The sequence below is a fragment of the Lepidochelys olivacea genome, assembly GCF_965140295.1.
Source record: "Lepidochelys olivacea isolate rLepOli2 genome assembly, chromosome: 1".
Classification (NCBI taxonomy): domain Eukaryota; kingdom Metazoa; phylum Chordata; order Testudines; family Cheloniidae; genus Lepidochelys; species Lepidochelys olivacea.
This window is the reverse complement of record NC_140411.1, coordinates 350,540,194-350,564,572: the sequence shown is the minus strand read 5'-3', so window position 1 is coordinate 350,564,572 and position 24,379 is coordinate 350,540,194. Positions and strand designations below refer to the sequence as shown.

The 24,379-nt window shown below is 45.7% G+C and overlaps 1 protein-coding gene across 2 annotated transcripts in view; it reads left to right on the top strand.

Moving 5' to 3' along the window:
* TNPO3 (transportin 3) overlaps nt 1-24,379 on the top strand; it is an 81,995-nt gene that overhangs the window by 24,196 nt on the left and 33,420 nt on the right. The window contains exons 1-6 of one of the 2 annotated variants that reach the window (XM_084631579.1): nt 7,994-8,115; nt 9,150-9,350; nt 10,767-10,840; nt 11,854-12,010; nt 18,716-18,859; nt 22,699-22,874. In XM_084631579.1, the coding sequence (XP_084487705.1) occupies nt 9,228-9,350; nt 10,767-10,840; nt 11,854-12,010; nt 18,716-18,859; nt 22,699-22,874 (674 nt within the window). In that variant the 5' untranslated portion in view covers nt 7,994-8,115; nt 9,150-9,227. Of the gene's footprint in view, nt 1-7,993; nt 8,116-9,149; nt 9,351-10,766; nt 10,841-11,853; nt 12,011-18,715; nt 18,860-22,698; nt 22,875-24,379 lie in introns of those variants that run through there. The other variant, XM_084631578.1, reaches the window with a different exon arrangement.

Below are 24,379 nucleotides of genomic sequence, written 5' to 3'. Positions count from 1 at the left end.
GGTGGATGTGGCTTCGTTCCTAGATTTTGGTTGGAATAATACTGCCTGGAGATCATGAATGTGAATCGCCATAGCCAGATCTGTGCGTGATTAGACGGTGCTATTTTTCTGACCAGTTAGAGAGAGAGGATGGCACTTGTTTTGCCACCTGCTTAGTTAGGCCTCAGTGTGGCAGAAGGGGTTACTAATCTTCTGTCCTGTTTGCAATCTGATATTGTTCCCCCAATTTCAGACCTAAAGGTCGCAATTCTTCAACAAAAAAACTTCAAAAACAGACTCCAATGAGAAACTGCAGAATTGGAATGAATTTTGCAAACTGGACACCATTAAATTAGGCTTGAATAGAAACTGGGAGTGGATGGGTCATTACACAAAGTAAAACTATTTCCCCCTGCTAATTTTTTCCCTTGCTGTTACTCACGCCTTCCTGTCAACTGTTTGAAATGGGCCATCCTGATTATCACTGCAAAAGTTTTTTTTTTCTCCTGCTGATAATAGCTCACCTTCATTGATTAGTCTCATTACAGTTGGTATGGCAACAGCCATTTTTTTCATGTTCTCTATGTATATATATCTTCCTACAGTATTTTCCACTGCATTCATCCGATGAAGTGGGTTTTAGCCCACGAAAGCTTATGCCCAAATAAATCGGTTAGTCTCGAAGGTGCCACAAGGACTCCTCAGGTTTTTTTGCTGATACAGACTAACATGGTGTTCCCCTAATGTATTTACAAACTAGAAAGTGAAACTGATTTGAAATAAGTCTATTTTCATTGTCAGAGCTGATTTACTCGGCAGACTACTAGTAACCAGTTGAATAGTAAATTAGATTTCACTTCTGTTGTTCGAAGGTGTTAAGTTTGCTAAGGTAGGTTTTTAAATTTATGAATTTTAATCTGGCAGCTCATTAAAACTGAGAGAGGGTATTGCCTCTTTGCAAGCAGTATTACATCTTTGTGTGAGTATGGTCTCTCAGTTCTCCAGTCCCCTTATTTACCCGTGTCTCTTGTTACAGCCACGTAAATCTCATATTTCACGTTGTTGCTAGATGTCACGCTTCAAATGGTTTATTGTTTTATCTGTCTGTGGAAGCTGGTTCTTTGAGACAAAGCCTATTGGGTGTGGATCTTTAGAACCTACGGATGAGGAGTCTGAAGCTTTAAGGCTCCCTTTCTGCACTGTACGTCCTCCCTTAGTTCTCAACCCTTACTATGTCTGTTGTAAAATACTGACCCCAGTATGACAAAGGTACTTGCAGGGACCAAACAAAAATCTTCTACACAAGCAAGATTATGTATAACTCTTAAAAGATTTATTGAAGAAACCAGACCTGTAGCCAGTCTTAACCTTGATAGGTGCAAATTTGACCAATTATTTGAGCTTTGCATGTAAGACTAAAGAACTTTATCTTAACCCTTAACCTCTCTGTTTTGACAAGGCTATTTTAGAGTCTTACATTACGAAGCCATCTTATTTTTTTAATAAACTTCCTTTCATTTAAAGTAATTCCAAAGGGTGTTCTAAACAGTTCAGACACCGTGCTGGGCTTGGTTTTTCCGAACTGAATAGAACAAGAAAGATCTCTCTCTCTCTGGTGATGAAGACTGCCTCTGAGGTGGGATACTGCAGATGTTAAACAACAATGCTGTAGAATAATTTGGGCCAGAGAATGTTGTTACCTTTTTGAAACTCAGTGGGAACTTATGGAGTCAGAATGTAACTTCCCACATTATTTGGTTAGGATACCTGGGTTACCATGATCACGAAAGTGGGAGAACCCGGGGCTTCTCATATAACCCTATGGACAGGCCCGTTCGTTCCTACAGCTGGACGCGTCCTTGGGAGTCTAGTCAGGAGCAGAGCGTACATGTAGGTGAGGGGGAATGCTGAGTCTTTATCATCACAGCTTCAAAGAAGAGTGCATCTGTAACTTGCTACATGGTCCCTCCTCGGGATGCGTCTTCATCCTTCCTGAAACCCACTCGAGAGAGCATCCACCATCTGAAGACAGGAGCTAGGACCACTTAGGACAGTCCTGCTTCCACTTAATAATGCCTCCATTGCAGTGATATGCCACTCTCTGTCCCCAAACTGACTGTAACCTATAGAAAGCTCCCAGTTCCTGTGGCCTCAGAGATTGAATGGTTAAAGTTGGAACCCAAACAGCCACTGCATTTTGGTGATTTCCACTATCTCCCCTGGAACTACTTCGGCCGTCATGTGCCGGGGACGACATCAACTCACATTTTTTCAGACTGACTAAATTTTAAAAAGTCCAGTTCCTGATACAGCATCTTCTGTGTCCCGAGTTACTTTAAAAAAAAAAAATCCATTACAGTTTTTATACGAGGATTTCCTGCTCTTTTCTTTATACGGGCCTGTGACAGAGTGGGAGTAGCCGTACGAGTGTGTGAGAACTGCTTGCAAAGGGTGGGAGAGCAGGGCCTGTGACAGAGGGTCTCTTTAGTTACATCACTTTCTCCCTAGCGCTGACTGTACAGTTGGTTTAGTGCAATTCACAAAGTAAACAAAGGAGGTGGACGCTTTTGCTGGTTGCAGCGTTCTGAAATGTTTGTTGCGGCTATTGCAGATAGAAAATTGTGATCTCCCCCCCCCCCAAGTTGATGGTGTCCATTTAAGGTCTTCCCTCACCCCTTCTGCTGTTGCATAGTTACATTTCAGTTTTGTTTCTGATCTTGCTACAGTGTTTCTAAAAGTCTCTGTTAATTTTCTAGTATGAAAAATATTTTAACTTGTATTGCCTGGAATCCCAGCAAACCTGCTGAGATCGATCTCCTGGATGGAGCCTGCTGTGAAGGGTTTATATAATTTCTAGATATACTGGAGTTAATTCAGGCCACGAAAATGCCTCATTTTAGCCCATGTCTGGGCTGTTGGGACTGAGTTGGAAACCTTTCCAAACACTAAAATTGTAACAATCGTGTTAGACTGTGAACTTGTCTGTACAGTTAAACTGTCAATCATGCAGTAAGTTCTGCAGCCTTTGTGCTATGGGCCACGAGCTAAGACCTTCTCGTGACCCACTCCCAGCATCTCAATCCCTCCCACTACGCAGTTCTCAATATATTTAATTCTGCAGATGACCGAGAAGGGCTCTGCTGACCATTGGTGATCTGTAGACTGCAGTTGGTATGTCTCTTACTATAGATTGATTACCTTGGAGTCTGGTGTGATTAGTCTAAAATTATTTCAACTCTCCTTGTCCAAATTGGGCTGGGAGGTCCAGCTAGCTTACAGCTATGTCTGTAAACACTGGTCAAGCATGATTTTGTTAGAACCATTTTGGAACATGTTTTGCTGCTTCAAACAGTGGGCAAGGCCTTTCGTGTAATGAGGCTTTGGTGATAGCTGGGTTTATGAGAGAGAATGCCTTTAGTAGATTTTTGTCACAGATGTACATAGCAGCTGGAAAAGAGGGACTGAAAGATGAAGAACTTTCAGACAGCAAAGACATCTGGTTTAAGGGAGGCAGCACCTGAGAGGTCCATAAATCTCTTCCAAAATCACTAGTAATTGATTCAGGCCTGTTCAGTACCCTTTGAAAATGAGCCCCTGTGGGATGCATGAGCATGTCCACCTTGGACGCAGTCTGCCTTCTGAAGGTGTGTTGGACTTTGGTCTCAGGAGCAGTGCCCTGCCTGCGATGGCTGCAGTGGCACTGGACATGAAAGCCTCCAGAGCAAATGCCAGTTTGGTGTTTGAGACAAAGATCATTTGGGCAAGTGCACTATGCATGGAAAGGGAGGGGGGACCTGCATTTAGAATGAAATCCAGTCCTGCAGAGTAACTGCTCTATGAAGAACTTTTCTTAAATCTACAAAATCCAGAGAAGTCAAAGCAAAGGATGAAACTGTCCTTAACTCACCTTGTGTCTAGATATTGCAGCTAATCAGGGCATGTAAGTTTCCCCCCGCTGTCTCCTTTAGGCACCAAGGGGTGAATTTGAAGAAGTTTCAGTATTAACTCCTAATTTCCAGGTGCTTCTGGGTTTAAATCTTTATTTTATTTTTGATGCATATTTCCTTTGTTCTGGTATTTAAAGCAAAGGGGATATAGGAGCTGAACAGAACCCTATTTGTTCGTAACTGTGCCCAAAGTAATATCTTGGGGCTCCTTTAACAAGCTGAATTTTTTTTTGATTTGCCATTAGTCTCATGTCTGTGTATTGTTGTGCACATTCAGAAAGCATGCAGCTGCTGCATGTGTATTGCTTTCTGGGCCAAAATGCCTTTGAAATATATCAACATGTTTAATATTTAGGTTATAGTCTCGGGAGCTGGTGCCTTGTCTTCCTTCCTTACTGTAAAGCGCCCAGAATTATCCTTGCTGTATCCAAATTAGATCTTGCTTTGCTCAAGACTACAGAAGTCCGTGCCAACCAGTTGAGTTCTAATCTCGGCCCGAACATAGATTTGTGGCCTTGGGAAAGTCATTCCATTTGTTTTCTCCCCTATGAAATATAGTGGCCTGCCCTCATTTGGTATCTGCAGCAAATCACTGAATCACACAACAGGATGACCGGTAACTGAAGCTCCTATCTGTAATGTATTGGAGGAAAAGCTGTGTTTCCCCAGGGGACTTCAATCTGGGTGCCAGTACTAAAACGTTCTAGGGATTTCTAAACCTTCTACATAACGGTTTTCTAATTCAAAAAGTTTTGCATCCAACACAAGGGAATTCTGTATTAGACTTCAGCTTGACAGTAAAGAAAAAATGATCACAGACCCAAAAGTTGGTGGTTTAGGCACAAATGATCATTTTTCATTAAAGACTTGGATAATGGAGTGCAGAGTATGCTTATAAAATTTGCAGATGACACCAAGCAGGGAAGGGTTTCTAGCTCCTTGGAGGACAGGATTAGAATTGAAAAATGAACTTGAAAAATTAGAGAATTGGTCTGAAGTCAACAAGAGGAAATTCAATCAAGACAAGTCCAAAGTGCTACACGTAGGAAGGAAAAACCAACTGCACAATTACAAAATCAGGAATAACTGGGCCAGTGGTTCTCAACTAGGGATATGCAGAGGTCTTCCAGGGAGTACATCAACTCATCTAGATGTTTGCCTAGTTTTACAACAGGCTACATAAAAAGTACTAGTGAAGTCAGTAGCAACTAAAATTTCACACAGACAATGACTTGTTTATACTGCTGTATCTAGGATACGTTGAAGTGTAAGTACAGTATTTATATTCCATTGATTTATTTTATAATTCTATGGTAAAATGAGAAGGTAAGCAATTTTTCAGTAAGTGTCCTGAGACACTTTTTTGTATTTTTATGGCTGATTTTGTAAGCATGTAGGTTTTAAGCAAAGTGAAACTTGTGGTTCACAAGACATATCAGACTCCTGAAAGGGGTGCAGTAGTCTGGAAAGGTTGTGAGCCACTGGGCTAGGTGACAGGACAGCAGAAAAGGATTGGGGGAGGGGTTATAGCGGATCACAAATCGAATTTGAGTCAGCCATATGGTGCAGTTATGCAAAAAGCTAATATTCTGGGATGCATTAACAGAAGTGTTCTATGCGGGACTCGGGAGGCAATTGTCCTGCTCTACTTGGTGCTGGTGAGCCTGCAACCAGAGTGCTGTGTCCAGTTCTGGGTGCCACACTTTAAGAAAAGTGAGGACCAATTGGAGAGAGTCCAGAGCAGAGCAACAAAAAGTTTAGAAAACCTGACCTATGAGGGAAGGTTAAAAAAAACGGGGCATGTTTAGTTTTGAGAAAAGAAGGCTCAGAGGGGACCAAGTAAGTTTTTGAATATGTCAAAGGCTGCTACAAAAGGGCCGGGGATCAGTTTTCTTCATATCTGCTGATGGCAGGACAAGAAGTAATGGGCTTAATCTGCAACAAGGGAGATTTTAGGAAAAACTTTCTCGCTAGAAGGATATTAAGCTCTGGAGTAGGCTTCCGAGGGAGGTTGTGGATTCCACATCACTTGTGGTTTTTAAGAACAGGTTAGAAAAATATTTGTTTGGAAATACAGGAATGGTCTAAGCTAGGTGTACTGGGTCCTGCCAGCGACTGGATTGGATGGCCTCTGGAGATCCCTTCCAGTCCTACATTTCTGTGATTGTGTCTTGATTACATTTGTAATATGTGACTAGAATAAAATCCAAACTGGCAATATATATACTTAGTGCATTAAAAGGGCCAGTTTCACAAAACAGAAAACAGTTGAGCCAGATCAGTTGTTGGAAAGAATTTAAACAGAAAAATGTGAATGATAACTGGGAACTGTAGAAGAACATTTTAATGGATGCCTAAAAAGCCACAACTGAGAGAGAAGGTTTCTCTGGCTAAACAACCAATCCAGTTTAGTGGGGAAGCGAAAGCAACTACAAACAACAAAACATATAAAAATGGAAGAAAGGGGAAGTTGATAGTGATTATGAATATAAATCAGAAGCTAGTGATTGTAGAAAATTGATAAGGGAAACAGAAGGGCACAAGGAGAAATGTATAGCCAGCAGAGTTAAGGAAAATCAGTTTTCTTAAAAAGTATGTTAGGAACAAAAGGAATAAATACAATGGTCCATTAGTAGACAGAAATGATAGAATTGTCAATGAAGAAAAAGGCACAAGTGTTGGATGCATTTCTGTTTTGTATTGGGAATGTAAAAAGCTGTGCGGTTCGTATTAAACACAATATGTGCAAATCGTTTTCAGATTTTTTTTTTTAAAGTGCTTCTGGCGTGAGATTTCAGCTGCCACGCCTTACTGCGAAGAGAATGCGTATAGCTGAAACAAACATCTTGGAATGAGGTCTGCAGTTACGTTGTGTCAGGTGCATCCTGAAATGAAGGCTCAGGCCTGGTCTACACTTAAAAATTAGGTCGACCTAGCTATACGTCACTCAGGGCTGTGAAAGATTTTGCTCCCTTAGCACCGTAGTTAGGTCGACCTAACCCCCCGTGTAGCCACGGCTAGGTCCATTGAAGAATTCTTCTGTCAACCTAGCTACCGCCTCTCGGAGAGACAGATGACCTACATCCATGGGAAAGCCCCTTCTGTCAGTGTAGGGAGTGTCTACATTATGGCAGCACAGCTGTGGCGTAGATATGGCCTGTGTTCCTTCAGGCACCCATGGGGGTGGGTCCTGAGTGTAACCGCACTTTGTGAAGTCGAAATGTATTTGTGATGACAATGTCCTAATTCCCCACTGGGTTCTCAAGCGTTGTTTTGTAGGAGAGCTGCACAGAAAACTTGTGCCTGCTGACCAGAATGCTCACGCTTTTATAAGATGTTACAATGGGAAACCATACTTTGCCCTTGTTGAAGCTCACATAGACATCTCGCTGGGGGTTAGGCTCCCAGGTTTGAACGATGATGGGCTTGTAGACTAAAGACAATTCTGACTTCAGATGCTGTGTGAGAGAGATGTGGAGAACGCGAGTTGAGCGTGGGGTGCTTGGAGGGGAAATGAGTTCTGCTCCCAGGTGCCGGGGTTACTGTAGCGTAGTCCTGTATGCGAACGTAAAGCGTGCGGTAAAACAGAACCGTGCCAAGCAGCAGGCATCCCGCTGCTGCTGAGGTAGAGCTGCACGCTGATCCAACGCAGCACAGTGCTCCGGGCACAGGGCTGGAAGGCTTTTTGGGACGTGTGTGGCTCCTCGGATGGGGCGGCGGAGAGAGCAGTCTGCCCAGGGCATAGTGAGCAGCAGTGTCTCATGCAGTGTGCAACATCAGAGTGGAGTTTGGGGCTTGGGGGGAAATGGGGAAAGGGTTGCACTTCCACCATGTGCCCGTTTTACAGCCCTCCCGGCACACTGGATTTGTTACAGGGACGTAACGAGAAGGGGCAGTTCTACTGTTACTGCATGCTGGCAAAGAGTGATCTCTCTGTGTTAGAGGAGAGAGTGCATTTGGAGCTCAGATACCACGCTAACTAAACAGAGGAATTGTAGGTCTGATTTTCATGACTCACTCTGGAATGATGATAACCTAACCTAGGTTTTGTGTGTTTTAAGGCTTGACAGGACCATTAGATCATCTAGTCTGACCTCTTGTACGTCACAAGTCCTACTCACCGCTTTTCTGCTTATACGTCGAAGTATCGCACGGCCCTTTGCACCACAGCATTGCACCTGGAGCTCAGGTTGAGTTGCTTGTCTACTGTGATTCCTAGCCCCTTTTCATGTTGGTTCCTCCCCGGGAACCATTCTGTAGCTGTGGCTTATGTTCCTGGTTCCTAGATGCGTCGCTTTGCACTTGGCTCAGCTGTATTAGAACACAGTTTGTCTCAGAGGACCCAGCTTACTGGGATGTCAGGATCGCTCTGTAAGACTGCCCTGGCCACCTCATTATTTGCTAATCTGGCCGTTTTTGTCATTGGAGTGTGAGCTGCATTCCAGTCTCGTTCGCAGATCTAAGAGCTAATTGCAGAATGATTATTACTAAAATATTTTCCTGTAATTTCTGTTCCCTCTCTCTCTCCCCTGACCCCATGAAATGACTTCATTTAGCTATCAACAGCTCAGGTGCGGTTCTTAGTCACTTGTGAAGGTCCAGGAAATGTGTTGTAAGGCCCAGCTGGGATTCTGAAGCGGGTCTGGAAAGTCCCAGGTGACTGCAGCTTCAGGCTGTATGGTGAATGGTGCTGCTGGTGAATGGCTAGCGCGTCTTGTGCTGCTGAACTGTGATTTGTCACACATCTGGCAATGAACGCCGTTTTAGAACAGGAGTGGAAGTGCAGTAAGCATTGCCTGTGTAAACCAAGGTCCACTGGCAAAGCTGACTCTCCGTTTAATCACCAAAGTAGCCGCCTTACTGGAAATGCTAAGCAGTTCCCATGTCAGGTGTATGATTTGCTCTTTTACCGTGAGGTGAAGTTGGTTCACGTTGTGCTTGAGCCTGGCATCTCTGTGTAACCAGCCTCTGCTAAGTGACTGACACTTTTGACAGCAACGCCTTCAGAAGGGAGTCCCCAGTTCAACACTTCTGGTGATAGTCTTGCTAAGAACAAGGGAGTTGTAACTGCAGGAATTCTGGGTTCTTCCTTTTACAGACTTGATGCTTAAACTTGTGGAAAGTCCATTTTGTTCGAAAAACCCTGCCAATTAATGTTTAGCTAATCTGAGTTCTATTCCATGTCTTTCTCTGCTTGACGGCAATGTTCCAATTTGCCTTTAGGTTCATGCGTGGGAGATCTCAGACCAGTTGCTACAGATCCGGCAGGATGTAGAATCATGCTACTTCGCAGCGCAGACCATGAAGATGAAGATTCAGACGTCGTTCTATGAACTCCCCACAGACTCGCATGCTTCATTGCGGGACTCTTTACTGTCCCACATCCAGAACTTGAAAGATCTGTCACCGGTCATTGTAACTCAGGTAAACTGTGTGTTACTCCTGGTGTAGGGGTGGAAAAGGAGCATTTCTCAAGGCAGTTGCATACCACCTTTCCGTAATAAAGGATGAATAATTCAGTGCCTTAATTAGATATGCATTGTGGACACGTTGTAACATTTACACCACTGCCCCGTCAAATCCATTCTGTGCAATAATTGCTGCCTTGTTTAGGAGAAAGGGCAAGAAATAGATGCTGCTAGTCATGTTTAATCATAACTAAAGTTTTTCACTGCTGGCTTTCAGAAATCCAGCATTCATGTGCCCTGGCTCTTCTTCATTTAGCGTGGAGCAGGAAAAACGGAGAAAAGGAAAATCAATGCCCTTTAGACCCAGTCAGAGCAATATCTCCATTTATAGGCTCAGCTTAGTTTATTTCTTGTCCGATGATGAATTCAGCAGTGATTCAATATGTTAATACATTATTTTACCCCTTTCTGTGCTGCTTTGGGAGAGTGATGGGCGGAGCTGCTATACAAGGATCTTTTCCCTGCTCAGCTATGAAAACAACATTGAATTACCCATCAAAACACCCTCAGAGACTGGAAGGTCTCTGACGTGAGGTGCTACCATTTCCCCAGGCCTGTGTTCATCTTAGATATTGAACTAATTATTCCTTCATGCTGTCAACTTAGCTCTCCTGCGTGACACTGCAGAGCACTTGTCACTACATCCCTATGAAGTCCAAATCAACCTTGCTACCTGTTGGTCCTCGATCAGCCTGCAGGGTCTGATCATGCACTGGTTGAAGTCAATGGGAATTTTGCATTTGACTTCTGTGCAGGCAAGGTTGGGCCTGGATGAAAATTGTTTATAGCAGAGGAACTGTACCTGGCTTCAGTTCCAAATTAAATGCAAATAACCTCACAGTGCTACCAAGGAGACTGGCTAAGTTTCTAGGGAATAGTGTGTATGATGCAGCCTCCACTAGCCAACCTGAGAGAAGGTTTGCAGCCATGGAGAAGATGGTTGGCCATCTGGATCAGATACTGCAGTTTGCAAGTGGGTGGGAGAGTGCTGGCCTCAGTCTGAAAGGTGAGTTGAAGGCCCTATGACCCCTCAGCCTGAAGGAAATGAGACTGTTACCTGTGACTAAATGATGTGCCCAGCAAAAGTCACGCAGCCCCTTCTGTCCTGGTGGAGTGGTGCATTGGTTATGAGTATTCTGTTGCTGCTTACACACCAGAGAAATAGTACTGTGGCTCGTGGCTACTAAGTCCTGTGAGATTCCCATGAGATTGGAGGGGTCTGGCTTTCCTTCACAGAGGGTTTGACTTCTCCCAGTGTTGCTGAACAGAAACTGGATGTTTTTCCCCCTGTCTAGCCGCACAAATTGGACACTCCGTGTTTTTAGCACTGGTCTTAGACTTGTTCTTTTTTTCCCCCTCCCCCACATTTTAGCTGGCATTAGCCATAGCAGATCTCGCCCTACAAATGGCTTCTTGGAAGGGCTGTGTACAGACACTGGTGGAAAAGTAAGTATTTGTTTTATATCATTAAGCTTTATAGAAATATTAACCCTACAAATCACTCCACTCCTACAAGACTTGGCCTACAGGAATGCGAAAAGAAAGGTAATGATCTGAAAGCACAACTGCACTGAAAGCACAACGGATACAAAAGAGTTGAAAAAGTGCTAGAAAATAACCTTTCTGTGACTGATAATTTAAGTAGCTCCTGATTCCAATTGAATTATAGTCGTGAAGTGTTCTAGGTGAGGCGAGTGGCAAGTCAGTTTATAGACATATCTGTGATGGAAGCCGTGCATGCTTTTTTGGGGCTCCGGTCTAAGTCTTCCTCAGCTCCATTTCTGTATTACTTTACAATCCCTTTCTCGTGCGCATAGCTGGCGTATCCTTCTGGTTTAGGGTTGATCAGGAGTCTCAAGCCAGTCAATGCTGCATCTTCACGGGTTGCAACTGTAGCTAGTTAGTGTCGTGAGACATTCCTTTCGCTTCTTGCTAGGGCTGAGTACTGTCACTGAGCAACTGGAGCTCAAAGTAGGATCCACATCCAGCAATGCTTGTCACTGCATGAGGCCAGCACGTACCCAGGGCGCTGTCGTGAAATGGTGCAGGTGCTGTGCGAAGTTTCCACTCGACAAAGCCATTGCAATGTGAAATGGAGATTGCATGACATCATTGTTGGCGGCGTCTGCATGTAATAGGACTTAACTGCTTGTATTTGTAGAACAAGAGTTTTTTGTCATCCTCCTTGACAGGCACTTCCGACTATGGTGGGAGAACTAAACCCCAAACCGGGGTCGGTAATGCTCATTTATTTCATAGCCTAACGTTTGCTTTTGACATGAATCCAGACCATGTGCTTTCGGACAACTCTGTCCAGAATCTCTTCCAGTGAGATTCCTCTCCTCTCCCACTGTGGTGTTAAAGGTGCTTAGACGCTTGTGGAGTTCGATATCGTGCATGTTGGCGAGCCCCTTTCTTCTCCATGCCATTTCACCTCTTTTCCACTCTGTCTGCTTCAGGTACAGTAACGACGTGACATCACTGCCCTTTCTGCTGGAGATCCTCACGGTGCTACCAGAGGAGGTTAATAGCCGATCTTTGCGCATTGGAGCCAACCGCCGTACTGAAATCATTGAAGACCTGGCTTATTACTCCAGTACAGTGATCTCCCTTCTAGTAAGTAGATCACCTGGAATGCAGGCATGTGACAAATCAGCCTGCTCGGGTGAGACTATTTCAGATCTAGCCCGGGTTGGAAGTGATCAGGAAGCTATCAGGGCTCCTAACAGCGCCAGTATGAAACTAGTTGCTCTCTCCAGTCCCTAGCGGATGAGAGTCAAACAAAAAAGCACAGCTGGCCCCCAGCTGTAAGCAGTAGGCCAAGGAATGAGTTTGGTCATGGATACTTAACTACCCCTCCAGCTAGTTTCTCCAGGTCAGGATTGAGACACGTTAGTGAGGGGCAATGTGGGGAGGAAACTTGCCCTGCCACTCTTTGTTCTGTGCTTAAAGGCCTTCAGCCTCCTGGGCTGTCAGTCTAGCAGCTCTCACTGGCACTAAATGCGTTTAGACATAAGGCCCTACTTGAATCGTGGCTGAGTTGTGGACAAGCCATGGAAAATCATGGAAAAGTAATAATGTCCATTGTTTTTTCCGCTGTCGGCCACCTGTGGGGTCTGCAATACCGTGAATTAAGTAGGGCCTTATTTATAGATTATAAAAAGATGAGGGATCTCAGACCATTCACTTACCTTATTTTAATATAAAAGGAGACTGGCAGAGAGAAACTTTAAAGTAATTCTCGAATAAGAGGTATTGATTTGTCAGAATAAGCACTTTAGGGTTTACAGCTACCTAAAGGACATCTTATGTATCTTATTTTTACTGTGAGTTCTTTCTTGACTTACCCATGCCCTTCGTGCAATGCCTTGAAGAAATGTACACCTTTCTCCCCTCCCCCACCCCCGCCTTGCCACGCCAATCAGCTGTTCGGTGCGGGAAGTCTGTGGGGGGGTGGGGAGAAGCGGGGCGGCGGCAGCAATGCGCTCAGGGGAGGAGGCGGAGGTGAGCTGGGGTGGGGAGTGGTTCCTCTGCCCCTTACGTGCTGCAGCCCACCCCAGCTCACCTCCGCTCCACCTGATTGGCGCAGCAAGCCTGGGAGGGAGGAGAAGCGGAGCTGCGGCGCGCTCGTAGGCGGAGGTGAGCTGGGGTAGGGGGGGCCGCAGCAAATAAGGTGGTGGGTGGGGCGCAGAGGAACCGCTTGCGGTAACGCAAATTCGGATATAATGAGGTAAAGCAGCCCCGCTCCCCGGAGCGCTGCTTTACCACGTTATATCGGACTGCATTATATCAGGGTACAGGGGTGTACTTATGTTCCCAATGCTCCCGTACTGTTCACCCAAAGGATCCTATATGGTGGCAACTGCAAAAATGTACCTGGATGGAAAAATCAACATCCACAGGTGAATTTCTAGATGTTTTCCCACTGGTGTGCCACTGAGGGGAGCCCAGGCTCTCCAGGGAGCTAACCGCTTGAGGACATTGGTGCTCAACAAGGCTTGTGACTTGGGTTTGAGGAGTGAAATGAATCAACCTGTCTCCAAAGCAGTTCACAGAGATTGAAAGGAGCTGACTAGACTATATCCAGCCCCACTTTACTCAGTCAGTGTTTTCCCAAGGATGCTTTACTCGTTTCCTACTAAATTGTTTGAACTAAATACTCAAGAGAGACCAATCTGGACCCCTCCCCACCCAGCTCCAGGCTGTACTGAAATACAGCCCCCACACACATTAATGCAGAGCTCCTCATTAGTTTTTACCATTTCACATTGCTTATTTAAATGGGAAATACAACATGCCCCCCAGCTGTGCATAATAAGGCTGTTAATATCCTAGAACCCCAGATGGAATTGCATTTTGATGTATTATAATTATAATAGATGGTAACAGAAATTATTTTTTTGCTTTGCAGCCCATGCTTTCTCTGTTTCTCTCCTTTCGCTGCCCTTTGCATCTGTGTCTGCTTTGCTGTCTGTTCCCCAGTCTTTTCCTCCAGCTGCTTTCCTTTTGCTTCAACTCTGGCCATAATTTTTCTCATTTTCGTAGCTGTTGGAGTTGGAACGGATCTGCATACCTCTCTTCTTCTTCACCTTTAAAACCACCTCTCGCTTAGTGCAGGTTCATTCCCCAGGGTGTCTTCAGCACTTTGTCTAATCCAGTTTTGAATGCCACCAGTGATGTGGGTCACCACTTCCTTTGAGGGAATTATTCCATCACCCGACCAAGCTCACCCTAAATTTTCCTGTGCACTCTTTAATGCCACTACTCCTAGTTACAGAACTTCATAAGATGTCAAATTCAGGAGTGGCAGAAGTGCCCTAAAAGTAAGGGGGACACTGGTGTCGGAACCATGGCCCTGCCCCTCGTGCCACCCACTCCCCCCCAAGGCCCCGCCTTCCCTCTTTTAAAAGTGATGAGGCTGTGGCCCCTCCCCCCACCCCCGTTCCAGCATCCCTAGTCAAATTCCCTTCTCAGTTTGATACTACACCCTTTGTTATTTGCAGACAGTTATTATGTTCCCTTCTAGCCATTGATTAGCTGTGCCATATGTAGACTATTTAACCTTACTTTGTGAATCAACTCTCTTGCCCATTTCTAATTCCTTTTGTTCTCTGGATCGCCTCCAGCTTGTTTGTATCTTTCTGATACCTGATTGCTCAGAATTGGGCATAGTATTCTGGTTGTGCTCTGAAGCCATAAAGAGGCTTCCTGCAATGTGATGGGGTACTTCTGCCCCAAAGGATCTCCAAATCATATGGAGCATGTTGCCCTTTTCTTTGCTATCCCGTAACAAGCACCTCCAGTTCATTGTCCAATATAGTCTTGTGTTTGTCTTGACTCCCCGGCTTTCCATATCTCTCCTGTGTTAAATCTCACTTTATTTTCAGCTCCTTTTTATTCAGTCTAGGTCCTTGTATTTGTGTCCTTGTTGTTGCTTGTAACTTTTTCCCCAGACTCTTCACTCCCTACCGTTTAGTTTCATTTGTTTGGTTAACATGCTGGTTACTTCCTCTTTCCAGCTCATCAGTGAAGATGCTAAATAATTACTTCTGGGGGAATTCTGCATCACTGTGCGTGCGCAGAATTCATGTCCCCCGCAGAATTCATGTCCCCCGCAGAAAAATGAATTCTGATAGGGAAACTGCAAGAGCGGTCATGCGCCCATCCCTGGCAGCACAGGCAGGTCGATTTTGGGTTCCTGGATCAGCTGGTAGAGACATAAATCACTGCAGGGAGCGCTTGGCAGTCATGCATGTGAGAGAGGGAGAGACACTGTTCCTCTCGCTTCCTATTGCAGCATGCTCGGCATGGAAGGGTAGAGGGCATTGGGGTGTTTCTGAGGAGATAGGCATGGGGCAGGCTCTGTCCCCTCAGGCAGAGCAGAATGTAGCAGCCTGCCTGCTTAGTGAATTGTTCCCACTGTCTTTGTGAATTCTCGCAGGAGTATAAAACAGGTGTAAAAGTTTTAAGGCTCCTTTACATTGCCAGAGTGGTGTAAAGGACAGTATGGCCTTAGAAATGCTTATGGTGCTTTAGTGATTAGAACTGAACTAAATTTTTGGACTGAAAAAATTTCCTATCAAAATGTGCTCCATGAACTGTTTGCTACTGATCTATTTGGAGATGGTCAGTAGTCACTATAAATTGTGAGTTTGATTCCCCAGCCCTCACTTGCTCTTCAGGTGCCTATGATGTGACACTGAGCTTATGGCTGCATATATTTGTTGTCTAATAACTAGAAATAAAAGGTCAAACCTAGTTACATTACTGGGCGGGGGTTGGGGATTTTTGCCAGTGCTCCCCACTCCTCTTCTCCATCTATTATATTGTAGTTTAAATAAATTACCAAAATAATTGAAACCAGTGTGATTATATTGCATTATTTTGACAAATAAAATATTCACCAGGAGTATAAATAATATGGGGGTTAACCCTGTTCTGTGGTGTGACCCGGCACTGCACTCATCCCCCAGTTTATTACCTTGCTGTCCAGAATTCCTCATTTTCCTGTGTTCAAACTGCTTTTGAAGTTTAATTCTTTTCTTTTCAAATTTAACTGGTAGCTTAACGCTTAGTTTAAAAGTTCAAAAAGGCTGCCTCCATACAAATGTATAGCCAAGAACAGGAGCAGGGGAGGTTAGGAACATGGGGTCAGACCAGACCGGTCCAATCAGTTAGGTATCCCATGTCCAGCGGTGGCCAATATCTAATGCTTCAGAGGCAGATTGATTATGTGTCTGCTCTTTCTTTCTCCCCTCTCTTCTCCCCCCACCCCGCCCCAGAAAAAAAAACAACTCACACCATACAATGCACCTGTGTATATAAGGATGGCCGTGAAGAACACATTCCTAATTTTGCCAGTTGGTTTAATCCAGATTCTAACTGTAAAAGTCTATGAGACTTTCAGAAGGGACCATCGTGATCAGCTAGTCTGACCTTCTGCACCTTGCAGGCCACAGAACCTCACCCTGGAGCCTGTACTAGAATTAGCTGGTTTAAATTCCAACCTAGTTTAAAGCCTAAGTTCTATCTTTATGGATCTGCAGAAGTGTTACCCTTAAAACTTTGTGCTGCTTTTTCGCTCTAGCCACCTCTGGCACTTTCTCTGTGAAGAGAGAGAAGCCGGCTGTCTGATTAGTTAATTGGTTAGTTGAGCAAGCTCATGTCTCTCTGATTGCTTATTGTCTTAGTAGAGATGACGTGGGAAGCCCGGGTTAGTCAAAAGCTGATGGTGGATCATAAAGGATCATGAGCAGGCCAGCTGGACCCAGTGGTAGAATCTCTGAGCATGTTCCACCACGATGACCCTCCTGAAGTCTGAAAGGAAAAGTGGCTTTTGGCAGCACGGTGGCAATTCTCTGGTGATATCTGCTGGTGGTCCGTCTGCAGATATGCCTTCTGAGAGAAAATCGTGGGACAGCCTGTCATTTGTTTGCTTTGCCAGGCAGACTCCACCCATGTGTTTGCTTTGCCCCGGCGCGCTCTGCATATATTAAAGATTCTGTATTCAGACCACCCAAATTTCCTTTCCAAAGTCCAGAGTGAGCATTTTAATGAGCTGCCTGAAGAGCAAAAAGAAATCGGGTGTCTCTGTCTAGGATTTAACTTATATATATAACTCATATAGGATTTAGCTCATATTTTTTTAAGTTACTTATATTTAGGGGTCTACCAAATTCTTCGCTGCTGTGAAAATTGCATTACGGACCAAGAAATCTGGTCTCCAGCCACCCAGCTCTGAAGGCAGAGCGGAGAGCAGCAGCTGCTGCCCTGGTGCCCAGCTCTTCAGGCAGCGCCAACGTAAGGATGACGATACCGTGCCCTCCCTTCTCTGCAGCTGCTGGCCGGTGGCGCTGCCTTCAGAGCTGGGCGCCCGGCCAGCAACCGCCGCTCTCCGCTCTGCCGGCAGAGCTTGGCGCCCAGGCAGCGCAGCCCCCAGCATCAGCACAGACGTATGGGTAGCAATACTGCGGCCCCCTAATAGGCTTCTGACCCCCTTTTTGGATCTGGACCCCTAGTCTGAGAAATGCTGTGGGAGAAGTTGCACCATTTTCTTGGGTTCATCGCAGTCTAAATAGTGAATTTCAGGGATATGTAACCCATCTGCGAAATTTTCCATTTATGCCGTGACCAACCCATGAAAATTGTGTGATTTCTCCATGAGCTAAGTAGACCCCCTGCTGTCCTAATAAAACCTCTGTCTAATAAGACAGAGGGTTTATTGGAGTCCTCTAGAGGCTGTAATAATGTACAGAGCTACTAGCCTTCTGGACTAGATTATCAAGTGACCAGTAAGCATGACCCTCTTGAAACATTTGGTACGGAAAGTTAAGGTACACTGTCAAGGTTCCATTTGGTATGGAAAGTTAAGGTACACTGTCAAACTTGTAGGCTCCATTCTCCCTGGAGCTGGGGTGGTCCAGGGTCCACTCAAGCCCTGACTGGGCAAAACATGAGGCTGTTCTTCTAGCTTCGCACGGAAAGGGCCCCCTTTGGATGGGTCCTGGCAAACCTTGTCAGTGGGGTTGCTGATGAACAACAGAAGGCTCTCCCTCCCCCAGGCTGAGGGCCCCCAGCCACAGTCAGAAATAACTCCCCAGTTTCTTGCGGCACAATGGTGTAATGATTGTCCTCAAGCGGGCCTGAACGACGCCTTTTACCTTTCAAAGCCATCACCGAGACGCTAGTGATGCGAGTGTATTTTGCAGCAGTGAGCATAAGGAAATCTTAACTTGAGACTTGGCAAATAGGAAGCTCATTAGGGCTGGGCTTCATCTATCTTTGAGACAGGACCCTGTAGGAAATTGATGTGCTGTGGAGGGGTGAACATATTCCAAGCTGCTTTTCTCACCATGTGCTGTCACTGCAGTTGAAGTCAATTGATGTGCTTGGTTTAGTCCCTAGATCACGTGGGGGGCTTGTCTATTTAGGCAGGGCGGGGGGGCTCAAGTCATCTCCTATCTCGATCGTGCTTCCTTCACTTGTCCTGCCAGACTGACATTCCGGGTATAGTACGTGGCTCATGTTTCTTGCCATGCGCTTTTCTCGAGAGGCTGATTTTAGGCGTGGGGTGTCATTTAGTGATATAGACGAATCTCTTCACGTTGACACTGATGGGTGTGGGGGAATTCTGGTTTTTAAATACAGTTCATCCCTCAACGATCACGCCATGGATGCTGCGTACCTTGAAACGCTGATCCTCTCTGTTCACAGCTTCCAGAAACCTGTTGAACGCAGGAGGGCGTCAGTTTTGTGCTTGTGGAAACGAACTGGTAACTTCGGGTCTCTAACCAATTCTCCGTCCCTGCTCTTTCTCCCCAGATGACCTGTGTAGAGAAAGCAGGCAACGATGAGAAGATGCTCATGAAAATTTTCCGCTGCCTGGGGAGCTGGTTCAACCTGGGAGTTCTGGATAGTAACTTCATGGCCAACAGCAAGTTACTGTCCCTCCTCTTCGAGGTGCTGGTGAGTATTCGCTCAGGCCATTGACCGAGCTCCTCTCTGCCCGGGAAGAACGATGTTAACTTTTTACCAGGAGAGGAGCAGCAAAACTTTTAAATCAGTTTGAAATCCCTGTGCAGATTTGTTACAAATCCGTTGTAAACTTTGGCACACTAGGATGACAGCTCATTGGTGGTCTGCATGGCGGGTCATAAAGAGAAGTTTACTCCCCTTCCTGGGCCCTTTTCTCTGTCTTGAGTATGAGACCCAACCCATCTCTTATCCCACTGTGCTGCTGGTTGTACGCTAGCTCTTCCCCAGTGCCCCAAATAGCTCTGCTTAGTGCCCCCTCGATTTCCAGCCTGAAGGCTGTCAAGAACTGGCAATTTGGAGAAGTGGGTGTCAACAGGAGCACAGGACTCTCTTAAGAGCAAGCGTCCAGTTTAAGTGCTGCTTCTGTCCACATGTCAAGTCCCGAGTTTAGGATTCCAGTTTTCTGGAACCAGCTGCTGCTGTCGCTGACCTGAGATACGCCTAGAACATGGGCCAGCATTCTTGCACTGAATGCTGAACTTGGGACTGGACAGGGAAGTGGAGAAGGGGGTGATGCTTACGTTCTCTGTGAATTTCCAATCTGATCCTATTCCATTCTGGGTCAGAGACCATGAAGGTGAATGGCGAAGTTTCTTTGTGAGCAGACTGGGGTGAAGTTAGCCCCAAGCACAGCATGGTGAAAGGGAGGGTTGAAGATGTCATTTTTAGCCTTTACCGAGTAAGAGAAATGAACAGCAAAGGACTGTGGCTCATGGAGTCGGGGAGGAAACCTCGCTCCATTTCTCTAGAGTGAAATAGGTGGGGAAAAGAGCAACTCAAACAAAATCTTGGTTTTCTGAACTGCAAAGGGATTATTGGGGGATGGATAGGTGAAGGCCCTGGGCCAAAAACACAGTAGACTTAAAATGTGAATGTAAGACCTGTTCTCCAGTTTGGCTGTGTACCATAGAGGAGGGAGAAACCTGCACCTTCTTCAGGGTGATCATCAGGGTCATCATCCGTCTACACTCCCAACCTCCAGCTATTCAGATAGTGAAAAGAACCATGTATTTCTTCTCATGCTGCATTTGAAAGTCCTTGATCTGAGTGGTATGAACGTTTTTAATTAAAGCAGATGGTAAGACACCTTCTCGCCCCCTGGACTCCGTTATTCCCTTTGCCTGCATTCCTGTCGAAAGCCCTACTGCAACAAATCCTTCCTCTGTGTAGCTTGGGATTCAGCAGTTTTAACCCCAGATGGGTCATGAAATGGCTCACCGTACTGTTTCCAGTTATAGCACATTGGTCCAGGGCAGGACTGGAGTGGGAGTGGGGTGGCATTGGATTGCAGAAACCACACGATCCTGTAATCTTTGCAAACTCAGTTATACTTTCTGGCAGACAGTACCTCCGCAAAGAAGTTCACAAAATTCTAGTCGATCTGGTCTCCTGTTCTCACAGTCTCGCCCATTCATCATCAGTTTTCTCAACTTCTATTAAGAGGCCACTTTGTCTAGTTCACTGGCGCTTCCAGCTCCACTTTGTCTAGTTCACTGGTGGACTTTCCCTGTCGTGCCCCACCCCCCTCTTACCAGTAATGGAATCGGTCTGTGCTTCCCTCTCCATTACTGTCCAGTTGGCTCCGCGGAGGAGCTGGGGTGGGTGGCACTCCCTGCCCTGCCCCCTGTGGGGGCTGGCCTGGACCTCGCCACCGCACCCCCTTCCCCCCAAACATTCCTCTGTGCCCCTCTAGGAGGGTGCACCCCCCCAGTTTGGGGACCACTGGTCGAGTTCTTAGAGCATGAGGCTGGGAGCCAGGGCTCCTGGATTCCATTCCAGCTTCGGTCACTGATGTTCTTTATGACTTGAAGTAAGTTTGACTTCAACTTCTGTCTGCTTCCCACCTGCGAATTGAACATTGCTATCAGTTGCTGTTACTGACCACTTAAAGTAAGAATGAGTGCAAGGTTTTATACTAATCTCCCTTTTTAGGAGCTCATAACTTTCTCCATCATATACAAGGTGGGTGAGATAATATCTTTTATTGGATCAACTTCAGTTGGTGAGAGAGACAAGCTTTCGAGCCACGCAGAGCTCTTCTTCAGGTCTGGGAAAGGTACTCTGAGCGTCACAGCTCAACGCAAGGTGGAACAGATTGTTTAGCATAAGTAGTTAGCTCATATTCTAAGGGACCAGCATAACTACTTACACTAAACAATCTGTTCCACCTTGCATTTAGCTGTGACGTTCGGAGTACCTTTCCCAGACCTGAAGAATCTGTGGCTTGAAAGCTTTTCTCTCTCACCAGCAGAAGTTGGTCCAATAAAAGAAATTACCTCCACCACCTGGCATCTTTAATATCCTGGTATTGACAGGGCTACAACATTGCATCCCTCATATACAGTTCTTCCTGGCTGAAATTCACTATGCTTAAAGGTGAATTGTTTTGTAAGGCTTTGAGCAAGGTGCCTTTAACACTTGTTCGCATTAGGCGAGTGTTGGAATAAAGTTCTCTCCATCTGCACAGGATTTAAAATATTCAAACGTCGTTAACTTTCAAGGCTAGAAGCATAAAACTTGGCTTGGTTTGTAATCCTCATCAAAGAAACAAAACTGGCTGTAGATTTTCCAAGTTCTGAACATTTAAGTCAATATTTTGTTCATGTACAGTACTGCGCTTTTATCCCTCCTTTTTCTGACACCTTTAACTCAGACTTTCCTGAGTTAGCTGTTCTTTCTCCATATGTATGGAAACCCCAAAGAGCTCCAGTAAAACAGGAAAATTAAATGTAAAAAACTTGCATTAATGCAACATGAAAGTTGAAGAGCTGAGCTAAGCACACAGAAGTCAGAAATTCCCAAATGGTACCAGTTCGTCCTGCATTGTTCACTCAGACCTGTTGCATGGATGAGGTATTGTCTAATGTTTTATTATTATGCCGTTATGAAACGGGTAACTTGCTTTGCATTTGTTGCACGATACAATCTAAGCAAACAAAAATGCAAATTAAGGTTCCCATTTAACAATGGAAAGAGGACTAGACAGCCCTTAATGCATGAAACAAGTCTGAGTTAATGTTGCAATAGAAACTGTTATCCTCTGGGGTTTTCTGACTTCTGAGTGCTCAGCTTTTCAGCCTGCATGTTACATTAATGATAGTTTTTGCAGTTAATTTCTCCCTGCCCTTCCTTGTTCGCAAGGGATTGTGCTGCTTAATTATTCAATGTTTGCAAAATGCTTGAGGATCCCCTTATGAAAGGGCATCTATAGGTGTGCACCGGATTACTGCTATTCCTTTGTTTCCGCTCCTCTTCGCTGTCTGCTCTCTCCTTCTTTGTACGCCAGCCCTGTCTCCTTTCCTAATTGCCCCCAGCCCTATCGTAGCTATTAAAGCTTCTGTGAAATGAGCCTTGCACAATGGCCATGAATGTTTACCAGGCAGGGCCCACCCTAAGCCACCAGGATAATAAAACCAGTATTTTATCCGCACTTCAGGGGGGTGTTTCCCCTCCGCTTCACCACCCAAGGAGAAAGGGGTAGTACAATTTTTCCATGGTGCTGAAATATCTCAAACCTGAGATTTGAGTCATTCTGTTCCACCTCTTTACGTGCCATGTAGAGAAGCCAGAAGGGTTCCGTGAGGCGAAGGTCAGTTGCCCCCTGGGTACAGCAGCAGGCTATGCAGGGCAGGCAAAGGAGGTGGTGTGGGGAGAGCTGTGTATTAAGAAACGTGCCTTGGTATTTGAGATGAAACAAAAGCTTCGTTAGGTGCAGCCTTGTTTATCGCTCCTCAGTCACCTGGCTCCTTTCCTCCCCTTCTGTCCTGCAGCGACAAGACAAGACGTCCTCAAACCTGCACGAGGCAGCCTCTGATTGTGTGTGCTCGGCTCTCTATGCTATTGAAAATGTGGAGACCAACCTGCCCCTCGCACTGCAGCTCTTCCAGGGAGTCCTGACGCTGGAGGCCGCCTATCACATGGCTGTGGCCCGGGAGGATTTAGACAAGTAAGCAAATGAGCCTCCGGTGTTCCTGGAGAGGGGGGAGAGCTGCAATAATTAACTGTCAACTTGTCTGTTCAGAGCTATTCTTGGGATCGGCTGTGTTTGTGCAGCGCTCTGGAGTGTCGTATGCAAATGATTGCTCACAGAACAGGGATGGCTGAGTTAATGGCGCTTCCCTTTGCCGTCAGTACGCCAGGCTAGAATTGCCGGGGGCGAGCAACCTGAGCTTGGGCAGGCAGGAGGGAGCGTTGCAGGCACGCTGGTGCTTTGCTCTTATCAAAGGGCAGCAGAAGACGTGCCGCTGTGCGCCTCTCATGGAGTGATGAGAGACAGAGAGTGGAATGGCTGAGCCTTCCGGAGAGGGACGAAAACCAGCCTTGTGAGTGCTACGGCATGGGACTTGTCCTGCCTTCCATCTACAGAGTTCTGTGCCGATGTTAAAGAGCCCTTCTTGTTGGTTTTATGATGTTAGCATCTAGCTGCTCCAACCAAGATCAAGGCCTCACTCTGCTTGTACAGTGCCTAGCACAATAAGAGGGTTTACAGTGCAGAGAGACAAGACAGAATAAAGGGTAAAAGGAGAAACAAAGGCAAGAGATGGGAAGTGAGTTGGCAGATCTCTTGTGGCAGTGTCTCCTCTCCCCCGCCCTGCAGCCAGTGTTCCTTGCTACCTCCCTCTGAAGTCAGCACTATCAGAGGGGAAAATGAAGGTGAAGAGGGTGGTGGCTTTCCATGGATCATGCCCCAGATCACTCCTAGAACTGCCATTAGAACTCCCAGTCCTGTGCTCAGCCCACTCGGCCATGCTGTCTGTTACACAATGCTGTGCTGTCGGTCCTCGGGAACTGAGAGATGGCAAACGGAGAGACTTCACATTCGGCAATCAGCCCTCACTGTCTCTGTGGTCTTGGTTTTGATCTTCCTCCTTCAAACAGAATAGCAAAGCTGGTTAGTTTGAGGACAGGTTTTTGCTGTTCAACTCAGCCCCTCAAATTGTTTTCTAAAGATATTTCCAGGACAGCAATCCTGTCTTCTAACACAAATTGCCTCCCTGTCTGTGACATGCTGCTGTAAAATTCAAGGCTGATAAAGCTGGTTCACGTACTTGTGTATCATATGCTGTTGCACAGTCCCTCCATTCTGGTACTGTATGTCCTGTTCTTGTGCCGAATGCATTTGAGGTTGATTTTGGTAGACTTCTTGGGGTCTGTTTGCAGCGATGGAGATGGATGTCCTAAACTTTCTCCTGAACCACAGTCTCATAGTTGTCCTGGGTACGTATTAAAGTTTCACTCTGAGGAACCCAATTTAGACCAGGCAGTGGTCTTCACTTTCATCAGCACATCCTGGAATCCATAAAGGGAGAGGCAATTCTTGATTTAGTCCTAAGTGGAGCACAGGATCTGGTCCAAGAGGTGAATATTGCTGAACCACTTGGTAATAGCAACCATAGTGTAATTAAATTTAACACCCTTGTAGAGGGGAAAATACCAAAGAAGCCCACCACA